This window comes from Scophthalmus maximus, chromosome 20 (assembly GCF_022379125.1).
Source record: "Scophthalmus maximus strain ysfricsl-2021 chromosome 20, ASM2237912v1, whole genome shotgun sequence".
Classification (NCBI taxonomy): domain Eukaryota; kingdom Metazoa; phylum Chordata; class Actinopteri; order Pleuronectiformes; family Scophthalmidae; genus Scophthalmus; species Scophthalmus maximus.
Window position 1 is genome coordinate 18380806 of NC_061534.1, and position 14304 is coordinate 18395109.

Sequence of the window (14304 nt, forward strand, 5' to 3'; positions counted from 1 at the left end):
CACAATAGGTGATACTGTGTCAAAACGAGCGTAACTCAATGAGAAAACGCTAGTTTTGACACAATAGGTCAGTGATACTGTGTCAAAACAGCGTAACTCAATGAGAAAACGCTAGTTTTGACACAATAGGTCGTGATACTGTGTCAAAACGAGCGTAACTCAATGAGAAAACGCTAGTTTTGACACAATAGGTGATACTGTGTCAAAACAGCGTAACTCAATGAGAAAACGCTAGTTTTGACACAATAGGTCAATGTGATACTGTGTCAAAACCAACGTAACTCAATGAGAAAACGCTAGTTTTGACACAATAGGTGATACTGTGTCAAAACGAGCGTAACTCAATGAGAAAACGCTAGTTTTGACACAATAGGTGATACTGTGTCAAAACGAGCGTAACTCAATGAGAAAACGCTGGTTTTGACACAATAGGTTCAAACCTGTGATACTGTGTCAAAACCAACGTAACTCAATGAGAAAACGCTAGTTTTGACACAATAGGTGATACTGTGTCAAAACAACGTAACTCAATGAGAAAACGCTAGTTTTGACACAATAGGTGATACTGTGTCAAAACGAGCGTAACTCAATGAGAAAACGCTAGTTTTGACACAATAGGTGATACTGTGTCAAAACGAGCGTAACTCAATGAGAAAACGCTAGTTTTGACACAATAGGTGATACTGTGTCAAAACGACGTAACTCAATGAGAAAACGCTAGTTTTGACACAATAGGTGATACTGTGTCAAAACGAGCGTAACTCAATGAGAAAACGCTAGTTTTGACACAATAGGTGATACTGTGTCAAAACCAACGTAACTCAATGAGAAAACGCTGGTTTTGACACAATAGGTCACTGTGATACTGTGTCAAAACCAACGTAACTCAATGAGAAAACGCTAGTTTTGACACAATAGGTGATACTGTGTAAAAACTGTCGTATTTCAATGAGAAAACGCTAGTTTTGACACAATAGGTTCAAACCTGTGATACTGTGTCAAAACCAACGTAACTCAATGAGAAAACGCTAGTTTTGACACAATAGGTGATACTGTGTCAAAACCAGCGTAACTCAATGAGAAAACGCTAGTTTTGACACAATAGGTGATACTGTGTCAAAACAGCGTAACTCAATGAGAAAACGCTAGTTTTGACACAATAGGTGATACTGTGTCAAAACCAGCGTAACTCAATGAGAAAACGCTAGTTTTGACACAATAGGTGATACTGTGTCAAAACGAGCGTAACTCAATGAGAAAACGCTAGTTTTGACACAATAGGTGATACTGTGTCAAAACGAGCGTAACTCAATGAGAAAACGCTGGTTTTGACACAATAGGTTCAAACCTGTGATACTGTGTCAAAACCAACGTAACTCAATGAGAAAACGCTAGTTTTGACACAATAGGTGATACTGTGTCAAAACGAGCGTAACTCAATGAGAAAACGCTAGTTTTGACACAATAGGTGATACTGTGTCAAAACCAACGTAACTCAATGAGAAAACGCTAGTTTTGACACAATAGGTGATACTGTGTCAAAACGAGCGTAACTCAATGAGAAAACGCTAGTTTTGACACAATAGGTGATACTGTGTCAAAACGAACGTAACTCAATGAGAAAACGCTAGTTTTGACACAATAGGTGATACTGTGTCAAAACGAGCGTAACTCAATGAGAAAACGCTAGTTTTGACACAATAGGTGATACTGTGTCAAAACAGCGTAACTCAATGAGAAAACGCTAGTTTTGACACAATAGGTTCAATGTGATACTGTGTCAAAACGAGCGTAACTCAATGAGAAAACGCTGGTTTTGACACAATAGGTGATACTGTGTCAAAACGAGCGTAACTCAATGAGAAAACGCTAGTTTTGACACAATAGGTGATACTGTGTCAAAACCAGCGTAACTCAATGAGAAAACGCTGGTTTTGACACAATAGGTTCACAACTGTGATATTGTGTCAAAACTAGCGTAACTCAATGAGAAAACGCTAGTTTTGACACAATAGGTGATACTGTCTCAAAACGAGCGTAACTCAATGAGAAAACGCTAGTTTTGACACAATAGGTCAAACTGTGATACTGTGTCAAAACGACGTAACTCAATGAGAAAACGCTAGTTTTGACACAATAGGTGATACTGTGTCAAAACGAGCGTAACTCAATGAGAAAACGCTAGTTTTGACACAATAGGTGATACTGTGTCAAAACGAGCGTAACTCAATGAGAAAACGCTAGTTTTGACACAATAGGTTCAATGTGATACTGTGTCAAAACCAGCGTAACTCAATGAGAAAACGCTAGTTTTGACACAATAGGTGATACTGTGTCAAAACCAGCGTAACTCAATGAGAAAACGCTGGTTTTGACACAATAGGTGATACTGTGTCAAAACCAACGTAACTCAATGAGAAAACGCTGGTTTTGACACAATAGGTTCAAACTGTGATACTGTGTCAAAACGAGCGTAACTCAATGAGAAAACGCTAGTTTTGACACAATAGGTGATACTGTGTCAAAACAGCGTAACTCAATGAGAAAACGCTAGTTTTGACACAATAGGTGATACTGTGTAAAAACTGTCGTATTTCAATGAGAAAACGCTAGTTTTGACACAATAGGTTCAAACCTGTGATACTGTGTCAAAACCAACGTAACTCAATGAGAAAACGCTAGTTTTGACACAATAGGTGATACTGTGTCAAAACGAGCGTAACTCAATGAGAAAACGCTAGTTTTGACACAATAGGTGATACTGTGTCAAAACGAGCGTAACTCAATGAGAAAACGCTAGTTTTGACACAATAGGTGATACTGTGTCAAAACGAGCGTAACTCAATGAGAAAACGCTAGTTTTGACACAATAGGTGATACTGTGTCAAAACGAGCGTAACTCAATGAGAAAACGCTGGTTTTGACACAATAGGTTCAAACACTGTGATACTGGAAAACGCTGTTTGACACAATAGGTGATACTGTTCAAAACGCGTAACTCAATGAGAAAACGCTAGTTTTGACACAATAGGTGATACTGTGTCAAAACGAGCGTAACTCAATGAGAAAACGCTAGTTTTGACACAATAGGTGATACTGTGTCAAAACGAGCGTAACTCAATGAGAAAACGCTAGTTTTGACACAATAGGTGATACTGTGTCAAAACGAGCGTAACTCAATGAGAAAACGCTGGTTTTGACACAATAGGTTCAAAACTGTGATACTGTGTCAAAACGAACGTAACTCAATGAAAAAACGCTAGTTTTTACACAATAGGTGATACTGTGTCAAAACAGCGTAACTCAATGAGAAAACGCTAGTTTTGACACAATAGGTGATACTGTGTCAAAACAGCGTAACTCAATGAGAAAACGCTAGTTTTGACACAATAGGTGATACTGTGTCAAAACGAGCGTAACTCAATGAGAAAACGCTGGTTTTGACACAATAGGTTCAAACCTGTGATACTGTGTCAAAACCAACGTAACTCAATGAGAAAACGCTAGTTTTGACACAATAGGTGATACTGTGTCAAAACAGCGTAACTCAATGAGAAAACGCTAGTTTTGACACAATAGGTTCAAACCTGTGATACTGTGTCAAAACCAACGTAACTCAATGAGAAAACGCTAGTTTTGACACAATAGGTGATACTGTGTCAAAACGAGCGTAACTCAATGAGAAAACGCTAGTTTTGACACAATAGGTGATACTGTCTCAAAACGAGCGTAACTCAATGAGAAAACGCTGGTTTTGACACAATAGGTTCAAACCTGTGATACTGTGTCAAAACCAACGTAACTCAATGAGAAAACGCTAGTTTTGACACAATAGGTGATACTGTGTCAAAACGAGCGTAACTCAATGAGAAAACGCTAGTTTTGACACAATAGGTGATACTGTGTCAAAACCAACGTAACTCAATGAGAAAACGCTAGTTTTGACACAATAGGTGATACTGTGTCAAAACCAACGTAACTCAATGAGAAAACGCTAGTTTTGACACAATAGGTGATACTGTGTCAAAACGAGCGTAACTCAATGAGAAAACGCTAGTTTTGACACAATAGGTGATACTGTGTCAAAACCAGCGTAACTCAATGAGAAAACGCTAGTTTTGACACAATAGGTGATACTGTGTCAAAACGAGCGTAACTCAATGAGAAAACGCTGGTTTTGACACAATAGGTTCAAACCTGTGATACTGTGTCAAAACCAACGTAACTCAATGAGAAAACGCTAGTTTTGACACAATAGGTGATACTGTGTCAAAACGAGCGTAACTCAATGAGAAAACGCTAGTTTTGACACAATAGGTGATACTGTGTCAAAACCAACGTAACTCAATGAGAAAACGCTGGTTTTGACACAATAGGTTCAAACCTGTGATACTGTGTCAAAACCAACGTAACTCAATGAGAAAACGCTAGTTTTGACACAATAGGTGATACTGTGTCAAAACAGCGTAACTCAATGAGAAAACGCTAGTTTTGACACAATAGGTTCAACGTGATACTGTGTCAAAACAGCGTAACTCAATGAGAAAACGCTGGTTTTGACACAATAGGTGATACTGTGTCAAAACCAACGTAACTCAATGAGAAAACGCTAGTTTTGACACAATAGGTGATACTGTCTCAAAACGAGCGTAACTCAATGAGAAAACGCTGGTTTTGACACAATAGGTTCAAACCTGTGATACTGTGTCAAAACCAACGTAACTCAATGAGAAAACGCTAGTTTTGACACAATAGGTGATACTGTGTCAAAACGAGCGTAACTCAATGAGAAAACGCTAGTTTTGACACAATAGGTGATACTGTGTCAAAACGAGCGTAACTCAATGAGAAAACGCTAGTTTTGACACAATAGGTGATACTGTGTCAAAACGAGCGTAACTCAATGAGAAAACGCTAGTTTTGACACAATAGGTGATACTGTGTCAAAACCAACGTAACTCAATGAGAAAACGCTAGTTTTGACACAATAGGTGATACTGTGTCAAAACGAGCGTAACTCAATGAGAAAACGCTGGTTTTGACACAATAGGTGATACTGTGTCAAAACGAGCGTAACTCAATGAGAAAACGCTAGTTTTGACACAATAGGTGATACTGTGTCAAAACGAGCGTAACTCAATGAGAAAACGCTAGTTTTGACACAATAGGTGATACTGTGTCAAAACGAGCGTAACTCAATGAGAAAACGCTGGTTTTGACACAATAGGTTAACATTCCACTCCACCACACTGCAGGGAAAGCAGCTGCATAGTGTACAGTCACATGCAGGCATCCAGCACATGTACTAAGCACAATTCAGCGCACACAGAACACTTCTCATATCCAATTAAACATCCGGATCTCCCGCTGAGAAGCCTCATGATACACAAAAAACCCATACAAACACACAGCCATATGTCAGCTGTGACAAATTCTCACCACCAATGATGACACACCAGCTCGTCTCTGAGCTCATCCTCTATTTACACCTCTAAAAATAAAGAAAAGGCTGACTGCATGCGACCTGTTGCTATCATTAGACTGCGGAAGTGGCTGAGGATCAGGTTTGTGCAACTGATGTGCAGACAGCAACGGGTGGTCTGAAGGCCGAGGGGCTACACCCAAATGACTCAAGCTGTTATGCCCGCACCATAAAGCACTTAACCTGCTGCCATAAAAAGAGTATGTATGTGTAAGAGTCCTGAAATAATACTGTAGGTGGAAGGAAATACCTGAAGTAATGCATATGCTTGAGTTGGATGCTATAGTTGGATGACATACTTTTGACTTCCTAAACTGTCACTTATTGTAAGTCGCTTTGGAGTCAGCTAAATGAATGCAATGTAGTGTCACCAAGCATGGCCACTTTTTGTTGTACTGAAAGAAACATTTCTGAATTTGTAAATTAAGCAAAGTTGAAAAATCTAGTGCTGGGTAAAGAAACTCAACTTAATATATTATTGTCAGAAAAATCTGAAAAAAGAAACATGTGCATCTCATACATGAGGACAGAGATCCTGTCACAATGAAATACTACGGATACTAATTCTGCTGTTTGAAGAGGACTACTTGTTCCATTGTCCAGCTACAACTCACCAACCAACGTCAAAGAAATTCTGGTTGTAGAAAACCCTGATTTTTCTATCCCACTGTCCCTCAAAATCCTTCAGAGCCAATTAAAAAAAAATAATAATACAAAACTTGTACTTACTATTCTTTCTTTACTTGAACATCTGGCTTTAGCCTGAAATAAAAGAGCGCAAAATGATATCGATTTTTGCTTTCATAGCATCACTGTCACATTGTGTGAGAGAATGTGAGGACTATCTAGTCTCTTACCTGCAATCACACTTCTGATGCTCTGTGAAACTTAAATGAATAGTGTGCTGCGTTACCATTTGTCTAAACCGCATTACCTTGAGGAGAAACAAAGGACATATCAAGGCAGGTTTTAGACGTTTAGATTAGATAGTGTGACTTTTGGTAACGCAAAATCTAAATACCACAGCCCTGACCATGGAACCCATCAGCTCAAAGACAAGAACTGTCTTTGTCACTGCGCATCCCTATATTTCTCCAGCCATCCATGCCAACCAGCCTTGTCGGATGCCAGGAGAAACTGTGACCTCATGCATATGGCTGTAAACACTGTGCGGTGGGGTAAACAAAATATCTGAGATGCCTTTCCTCACTGCTTCACTTTCTCTACTCTGATTCTGGATGGAAAATCTCTGTGTCTCTAAGACAATCCACACAAGCACAAGCAAGTGTGCAAAGCAAAACCTTGGCCTGACAACACCTTTTTATTATCCATGTCTCAAGAACTAAGCCCTCCTAACCCTTACACAATCTTTTTAAGAACAGATGCTACTCATCTGTTGCCTGGCGTAGCCAGACTAATACTCAAATCCATATTCGTCTGAGACCTCTCGGTTCATTTTTGATTTCCAAGAGGCATTACCAACGGACAAAGACAAATCATGTGACGCCTGTGGAGCGATGCAAATATGTCAACAGACTAAATGAGAGTAGATGCCTCTGATGATGATACTAAACGATCTGAACGAGTGTTGTCGTTTTTGTGGGAGAAATATAAAAATATCAGGTACTTTAGATCTAAAGCTTGTTCATCAATGGCAGCCTTGGTTGTTTACAAAAGTCGCTACTCACTCATGGTATAAACCCTACCCATTAATGGATAATTGTTTGTGATTGGACTTGCAAGTTTTCCAAAGGGAAATCACTTCCCAATGTAGGGGATCCAGACCATATTCTGGCAAAGCAAATTTAAATGAGCTCCCAGAATTCGTCTGGGTCCCAGTAATCTGTGCTAAAATGTGAGATTTGCAGCTTGGCAGAAAAATTAACACAGGATCCACTTACTAGCTTTTTCTGGAGCTCTCAATCACATTTATTAGTTTTCGTTGGTGGTTGAGTTTTTATGGATATGGCTTGGTTGACATTATGTGAAGTTGGTATGGGAGACGAGAGGGTCGTCCACTAAACAGAGGCTGATGGTTTGATCCCCGGCTACTTGTGTCTGTGTGCCGAAGTGTCTTTGGGCAAAATCCTAAATTGTCCCTGATGGCATTGTATGGATGGTGTGTGATAGAAAAAGCGCTGAGTATAGAAGTGCTGTATGAATGTGTGTGAATGTAACTTGTACTGCCAATAAAAAGGAAAAACACAATAAATGCAATCCATTTACCATGTGATAACATACAGCTCCGTGCTTAGATCACATGATAACAACTAAGCATCTCCCTCCACTGGCAAAGACCATGAGATGAGGTTTGAAATCATAAAAGAAGCTAATAAATGGGACCTACTGTTACGATTGTTTTTTCAAACTAGTTGAAATACTTTGTTTCCACAATTAAACATCATACTACTTTGACAACATTGCTGGTTATGATTAGCTTATTATTAAAAGCTAGCACAAAGTCGGAATATGAATGATTCAGGAGTCAATTATTTCATCCGTTAAGTTCAACACAGAGTCAAATTCTGTTGCTCCTCCGGGCTCACCTGCAACGTTACGTTGCTGGCTTCCATGGGTACACACTCCAATGCTTCGTCACTGCAGCAACCTCCACAGCGGTTGAGGACTACACAGGATGGTACAAAAGTGTGCTCTGTGTCCCCCGGATACTCCTGGAAGATGTCCACCAAAACCTCCCTGGGCTGACACATACTCTTAGTGATGACTTCGCTGAGACGGACGACTAAAAACAGAGAAGAGATCATCTTTTCATCATCAACATTATTGCCATTATATTTATCATCAGTGGGAAAGTGTTTTGAAAAGCATGATGTGATGGATACATATCCAGTCCAATTTTTCTGTCTTTTTCAACACGCCGCTTTCACTACTTCACTTGTTTGGTGAAGAGGGTAGAACTTGTTCACCTTTTAGATGAACATGCCTTTCCTAAATGTTAATTTGGCACAGGTCTGTTGCCTGGAAAGCAAAACTGACACATTTTGTGACACTGTCAATCTCAACTGAGCCTGCCTGGAAAATTTTAATCAGTCAAATTGGCAAAGGGTCAAGGACGAAAATAAACCTGCCAACCATGACGTGAGAAAATGCTTTGATACAGAACAACTCACAATAGTCTCAGTAATTCCAGCATCACCAAAAACTACAAGGAACCCACATTCAGTAGACAACTATGAAATAGTCAAAGAAGAGTCACCAAAATGAATAATTTCAGTGGCAATAATTATACAAAAAAAAAAATATAAGGAAAGATAGTACTTTTGCTGAGGTGTTTAACACTTTATCATGTGAATACAGATACAAACTGTATATGCAGCAGGAAGCTTTTGACAACCCCTTCTGCAAAACTATAATGCAACACACAAGCATCAAGTAATATTTGAGAATCAAGAGCAGAAAGATCACAATGTCAAATAGAAGTAAACTTAATGAAGTGAACATGTCTTCTATCAGAGTAATCCCTCTCACAGTCCACGAGACAGAGATCGCTTACGCTAGCTAGTGCCTGACCCCCTGGCCTTTGGCACTTTGGTGCCATGCATCCCCTCTGATGTGACCCCAAGAATATAGAAATTCATCACATAAAAGGCGGCTCTAAAAGGACAACAGTAGTTCTTTATTAATTTGCAGAGGCTATTATCATGAATAACAGCAGTTTTGGCTCTGACCTGACCCGTAGACATGAGAAGCTAAAACACTACCACCTGCTCCAGGACAAAGAGCTGTTGGACTGACCCGTAGCCTGACCTGTAGACATGAGAAGCTAAAACACTACCACCTGCTCCAGGACAAAGAGCTGTTTGAGAGAGTGGCTGGGTGGATCTGGTTAAAAAGACTGTCAGCAGAAAACAGCCTCATGCCAACACACCTAACTGGTTCTACCTCCAAACCAAGTTTGCAAAAATCTTCCATTTACACTCCATTTTTGTTGGCAACAATTGTAATAACAAAACACAAACAGCAATTGTCTCCTAAAAAATACAGCCTGATACCTTTTTTTTCCAGAAAACTTAAAAACACAAAAGCTAGCAACACTGATGCATTGGGTGGCCTGTTCCTCCAATATGATCAACATATTGGAGGAACTTTGCTGTCTTTGCTGATCATTTTTTAACTGCATCTTATCATCTAAAGCACTATCACATGGCCAAAGTTCCATACTTGGGTAATGTGATCAGCAATCTGCATGACAACTTTGATTCAATTCGTCATTCTACCAATCCATTACAAATACCGCTTATGCTTTGAGGGTTGCGGGGCAGCTAGAGCCAATCCCAACTGACATTGGGTAATAGGCGGGGTACACCCTGGACAGGTCACCAGTTCATGTCAGTTAATTTCAATTTTATTTGTATAGCACAAAATCACAACATAGATATAACATAGAGGATATTTTACATAATAAGTTTGAGACCTGACAATATTATAGAGAAACAGCTCCCACAAGGAGCAAACACATGGTGACAGTGAAGAGAGAAAAAATCCCTTTTAACAGGAAGAAACCTCTAACAGAACTATACTCATTGGGGCATCTGCCTCAACTGGTTGGATAGAGACAGGAGAGATAGGGGAGAGAGAACAGAGACCTGATGAGTGACCAGATACTCACTACAGCGCTAAATGTGGCTAAATCCCTCGCCGAAAATAGTCCCCAACAACACGCAATTTCTTCCTCTTTGTTTGATAAAAAACTACAGTGGGCAGCTGTTTTGGTAAATTACCGTGCCTATTTGAAACTATAGTTCTGAGGAGCTGTTGAAGATTTACATCTCTAGCATGAATCAATGGACTGAAAGCTGAGCTGAAAGCTACAGACAACCGTTAAGTACTGAGAGAAACTATAGATGTGGATCGTTTTGTGGGATCATTAATCAATCAATATGTTAATCTCAATCAATGCTCAGGTTTGTTTAATAAATCGTATCAATAAGCGTTCAGAGCTCGGAAGCGGAGGTAATCAGAAATCAGTCTTATTTCAGTGACAACATTTGACAGGTGCTGTGATCTCTGATACTGGGTGTAATGGTAAGCAGCATGCCCTTCGCAGACTTCCTTCTCCTATACAAACACTGACAACCTGTCCAGTGATGCTGTTTGCAGTGACTAATCAGTGTCTCCATTCATCACAACCCACTGGACCAAACTTGGCCTCAACACAACAGTATCACAATCAAACAAACATTGAACACTGTGTGTGACTTGGCATTTTTTTTATTCCTATCTACTAAGGAACAAATAACTCCTTGACCTGTTAAATCTTCAAATGTTGAAAAAAACTAATGAAATCTGAGGCAGATTAGATTCAAGTGTTTCCTCACATGTCCAATAGGTGGTCCTATGGTCACATACAGGCACACAGAGAAAAGTAGTTAAAGGTGACATATTATGCTCATCAGTTTCATTCTTTTAATTTGGGTTACCACATGAAAAGGTTTACATGCTCTAACGTTCATAAAAGTCATCAGTGTCCTCGTACTGCCCATCCCTGCAGCTCCTCTTTTCAACCTCTGGCTAAAACGCCTGGATTTCTTTTTGCCGATAAACCCCAGTCTGCTCTAATTGGCCAGCTGGCCAAGTCTGTTGTGATTGGTCAACCACTTTCAAAATGTTTAGAAAATGTCATGCCCCTTCACCAGAAAAGTGAAGATTCTCAGATTGCAAGAGGAGTTACCCCAAAAGAGCCTGTGACATCACAAGCAGAGAGAAATCTGAACCAGTTTTTCAGAGACAGGCTTTAGGGTTTAGGCAGCCCACCAAAAACAATAGTGTGGACTTTTTGACAGTCCCTGGGCTTGCAGGCACCCCATATACCCAAATTTATGTGGACAAACACTGAAAAAGTGATTTTTGCAGTATATGTATCCTGTCTACCTGTTAAAGTAAGAATACTTACCCCCATGTTTACTCTTCTCCACTCCCTTGTTAATGCTGGCAGTCTGTAAGAAATGCCAGACCAGGTGTTAAATCACTACCTTTATTTACATGTCATCATCATAAAGCATTATTACTGCACAATTCAGAGTACATGGAAGAACATTAGCATTTTCACATTACAGATATGTGAAGTCCTCATTAAAACTGATATCAGAACAAAATTTGCCACAGCAGGTATCAAACAAAAACAGTATGGTTGTTATTATGTTGCAAAATGCAAGCACTTGTGAACTAGTAGAATAAAAATCTGAACTTGTGCGTGAAAATGTTCTCATGTGAAAAATATTCATAAACATGTTACCTGAATGTTACAGAGGGTAAAAACACTAGTGTAGAAAAAATTGTATGTTGAAATTTTCACTCACCTGTGTTCTGAATTAGAAGTCACAGAAAAAAAATTTAAATATTGTTAACTGGATGCTAACATAATCTATCAATATGTGAGGACAACAGCACAGTAGGGAGTGGGGGTAGCTCACCCGGATTATATGAGATTTTCCGTTTTAAGACATTTGATGTTGTGAGATCGAATCCAACTCCGTGCAATCTTGCAAGAATGGTATTTTCCTAAATCAATTTTTTCATAGGTAGCTGGGAAATAGTGCTTACTTTTATCATCATATTTGCTGCAGTAGATATAATATGCGACATGGAAATTGACAGTAATATGTTTGTGATTGAGTGACGGATTTCACCCAGATTGAATATTTTCAACATATAAATTCAATTTTTTTGTACAACCTCATGTTTTTTTTTTATTTTCTGTGACTTCAAATTGAGGGAACATATGTATGAATATTTTTTAGAAGTAAAAAAATTCAATGCAAAAGTTCAGATTTGTGTTCTACATGTTCTCACATTGTCTTCTACAAGTTCACAAATCCAGTCTACAAGCGCTTGCATTTTGCAACATATTTACCTTCATACTTACAGACTTTACCCTCTATTCAATCATCAGTACTGTCAAGCTACATACATGCAGCTGAGGAACAAGGCTGCCATAACTTCAAAATAAAAATGCTGTGGACTGTGGCGCAAGTTCCATGATGTTACGATAACCAAGAGAGAATGAAATGTCACTTGAAATTTTATACCCTCACAGCCCTGTCTTCTCATACTGAGTAAATCCCACACAATCATGTTTTAAGAATTTGAATGTAAAAGCAAAGAGCCCAATAATGCAACAAATACCTGGTAAAATATAAGAATACTGTCTATAGTATGTGGGAGTCGTGGTGTCATATACTTTACTTAACACCTCCAATTACATGAATATGGCTATGTTTTATTTTGAAAGGTCTTACAGGAAACCCGCCTTTGATTTGATTGCACAAAGTGACGTGACGAATCGTCCTCCCCGGGAGATCTCCGTTCACCTTATGTGGCTGCTGTAACCGGCGGAGATATTGCGTGAGAAAGCCGATCGGCCTGCGTGGGAACGATGTGGACATCCTGCAGGGTGGCAGGACAGGAGAAACCGGGTCTCAGCTTCCACACACCGTAGATCACCGTGAGAAAAAACTGACTGGAACTGAAGCCTGAGGCTCAAAAGCTCAGAACACAAGACTATTCACAGTTCACTAAATACACTACAGATGTCAGGAAGGCGCGCCTCCACAAGAGCTCCATTCACAAAACTCTGACAAACATAGCATTAATTATGACGGAGAAACTTTTTGTAAAACCTATAGGTTGATATTCAAGTCGGCATATGAAAGCGGGAGTTATTGTTTCAAAGGCTTATTCAAACATCTGAGAGACCCGTAGCCAATGGGAGCACTCCTAATGTAGACTAATCTTGATTTTTATTTAGTGGTTCGCGGTAAATAGATTATATACCTAAATTAAATGACTAATTTACAGAATCACAATTCACTGTTGATAGTTGATAGAATCTTGCTTTGCCAAGTCCAAAATAAAGAAAAGAGCAAGCTGTTTAATTTTAAAGGGAAATTGTTAATAGAGTACTAAGCATATGAAGTCACACACTCACCTTAACAGTGGACAGGTGGAAAAACGCTGCCAAGAGGATTTGTACCAAACTGACAACAAAGTTCATGGTTGTTATTCCACAGGTTGAATATTGAATCACTGCGTTCAAAGCGTTCGTAACAATGTCGACAAAACAAATCAAAAAATGATTACTTCAAAAAAAAAAAAAAAACACGGAAACTCTTTGCTATAGCAAAAGCAAATCCATGTATTCTACACGCATGTACCACGTTCACAGCAGGGTGACTTCCAGTGTCTCCGCGCAGCGCTTCGCTGGAAATCTTACCATCAAACAAGCCTTGCTCATCCACAGATAAAATAATATGATGGTTTTAAAATCTACTCTGGAACCGGGACATCAGCAATCGAGCAGTCCTCCACAAAGGTTATAAATAATGTAACTGAGTGGAAGTGGGAGGCAGGCGGATCAGCTCACCAACTTTACGCACCGTTGGTTGATCCCAGAGGTTGAAGGTGAGATTCTTTTGATATCCTCTGCAACCTCCCTTCCTGTGTTTTGGATTTAGCGTCAACTCGGTACTTTGCCTGTCTCTAGAAGGCACTTTGAGAAGGCATCGGAGCAGTTGTACCCGGCTTGGCAGCGACACCAGCCTCTGTTGTACTCTTTCTCCTCTTGCGACCGCTGCTGAGGTTTATGTTATTGAGAGTGGCATTGGCGCCTCCAGCGGGGACGCGGGGAACCTGGGAGAAACCAATGGCATGGAGAGAGAAGGGGTGGGGTGTGTGTGTGTGTGTGGGGGGGGGGGCATAATGTTCAATTGTTATTGCTGTTGGCCCCCTTTAATTGTCACAAATAATAACAATTGATTAATAAATACACATTTTAAACAGCTTAAATCATAATTTCAAAGCAA

General features: G+C 39.6%; 1 protein-coding gene across 8 annotated transcripts; it reads right to left on the reverse strand.

The window, feature by feature from the left end:
• Positions 1-5315: 5315 nt before the first annotated feature.
• LOC118284804 (vascular endothelial growth factor A-A) lies at positions 5316-14091 on the reverse strand. Of its 8 annotated transcripts, none has more exons than XM_047329617.1 (7): positions 13879-14091; positions 13431-13479; positions 12814-12889; positions 11397-11439; positions 8029-8225; positions 6340-6416; positions 5316-6244 (listed from the first exon to the last, which is right to left on the reverse strand). In XM_047329617.1, exons 3-7 carry the CDS (start codon positions 12886-12888, stop codon positions 6211-6213), a joined length of 426 nt encoding a protein of 141 aa, XP_047185573.1. In that variant the 5' UTR covers position 12889; positions 13431-13479; positions 13879-14091; the 3' UTR covers positions 5316-6210. The 8 variants fall into 8 exon arrangements, with proteins under 8 accessions (XP_047185573.1, XP_047185569.1, XP_047185574.1 ...); XM_047329613.1 differs by having other exon boundaries at positions 12742-12889; XM_047329618.1 differs by having other exon boundaries at positions 13866-14091.
• Positions 14092-14304: the final 213 nt, after the last annotated feature.

Excerpts from the sequence above, each read along its gene's own strand:
- LOC118284804 (XM_047329616.1), bottom strand. The coding sequence starts at position 12,888 with ATGTCCACATCGTTCCCACGCAGGCCGATCGGCTTTCTCACGCAATAT. Across the intron at positions 8,226-11,396 it reads GGAGAAGAGTAAACATGGGG|TCGTCCGTCTCAGCGAAGTC; the intron begins GTAAGTATTCTT and ends CTCTGTTTTTAG. Across the intron at positions 6,417-8,028 it reads CCAGCAACGTAACGTTGCAG|GTAATGCGGTTTAGACAAAT; the intron begins GTGAGCCCGGAG and ends TTTCTCCTCAAG.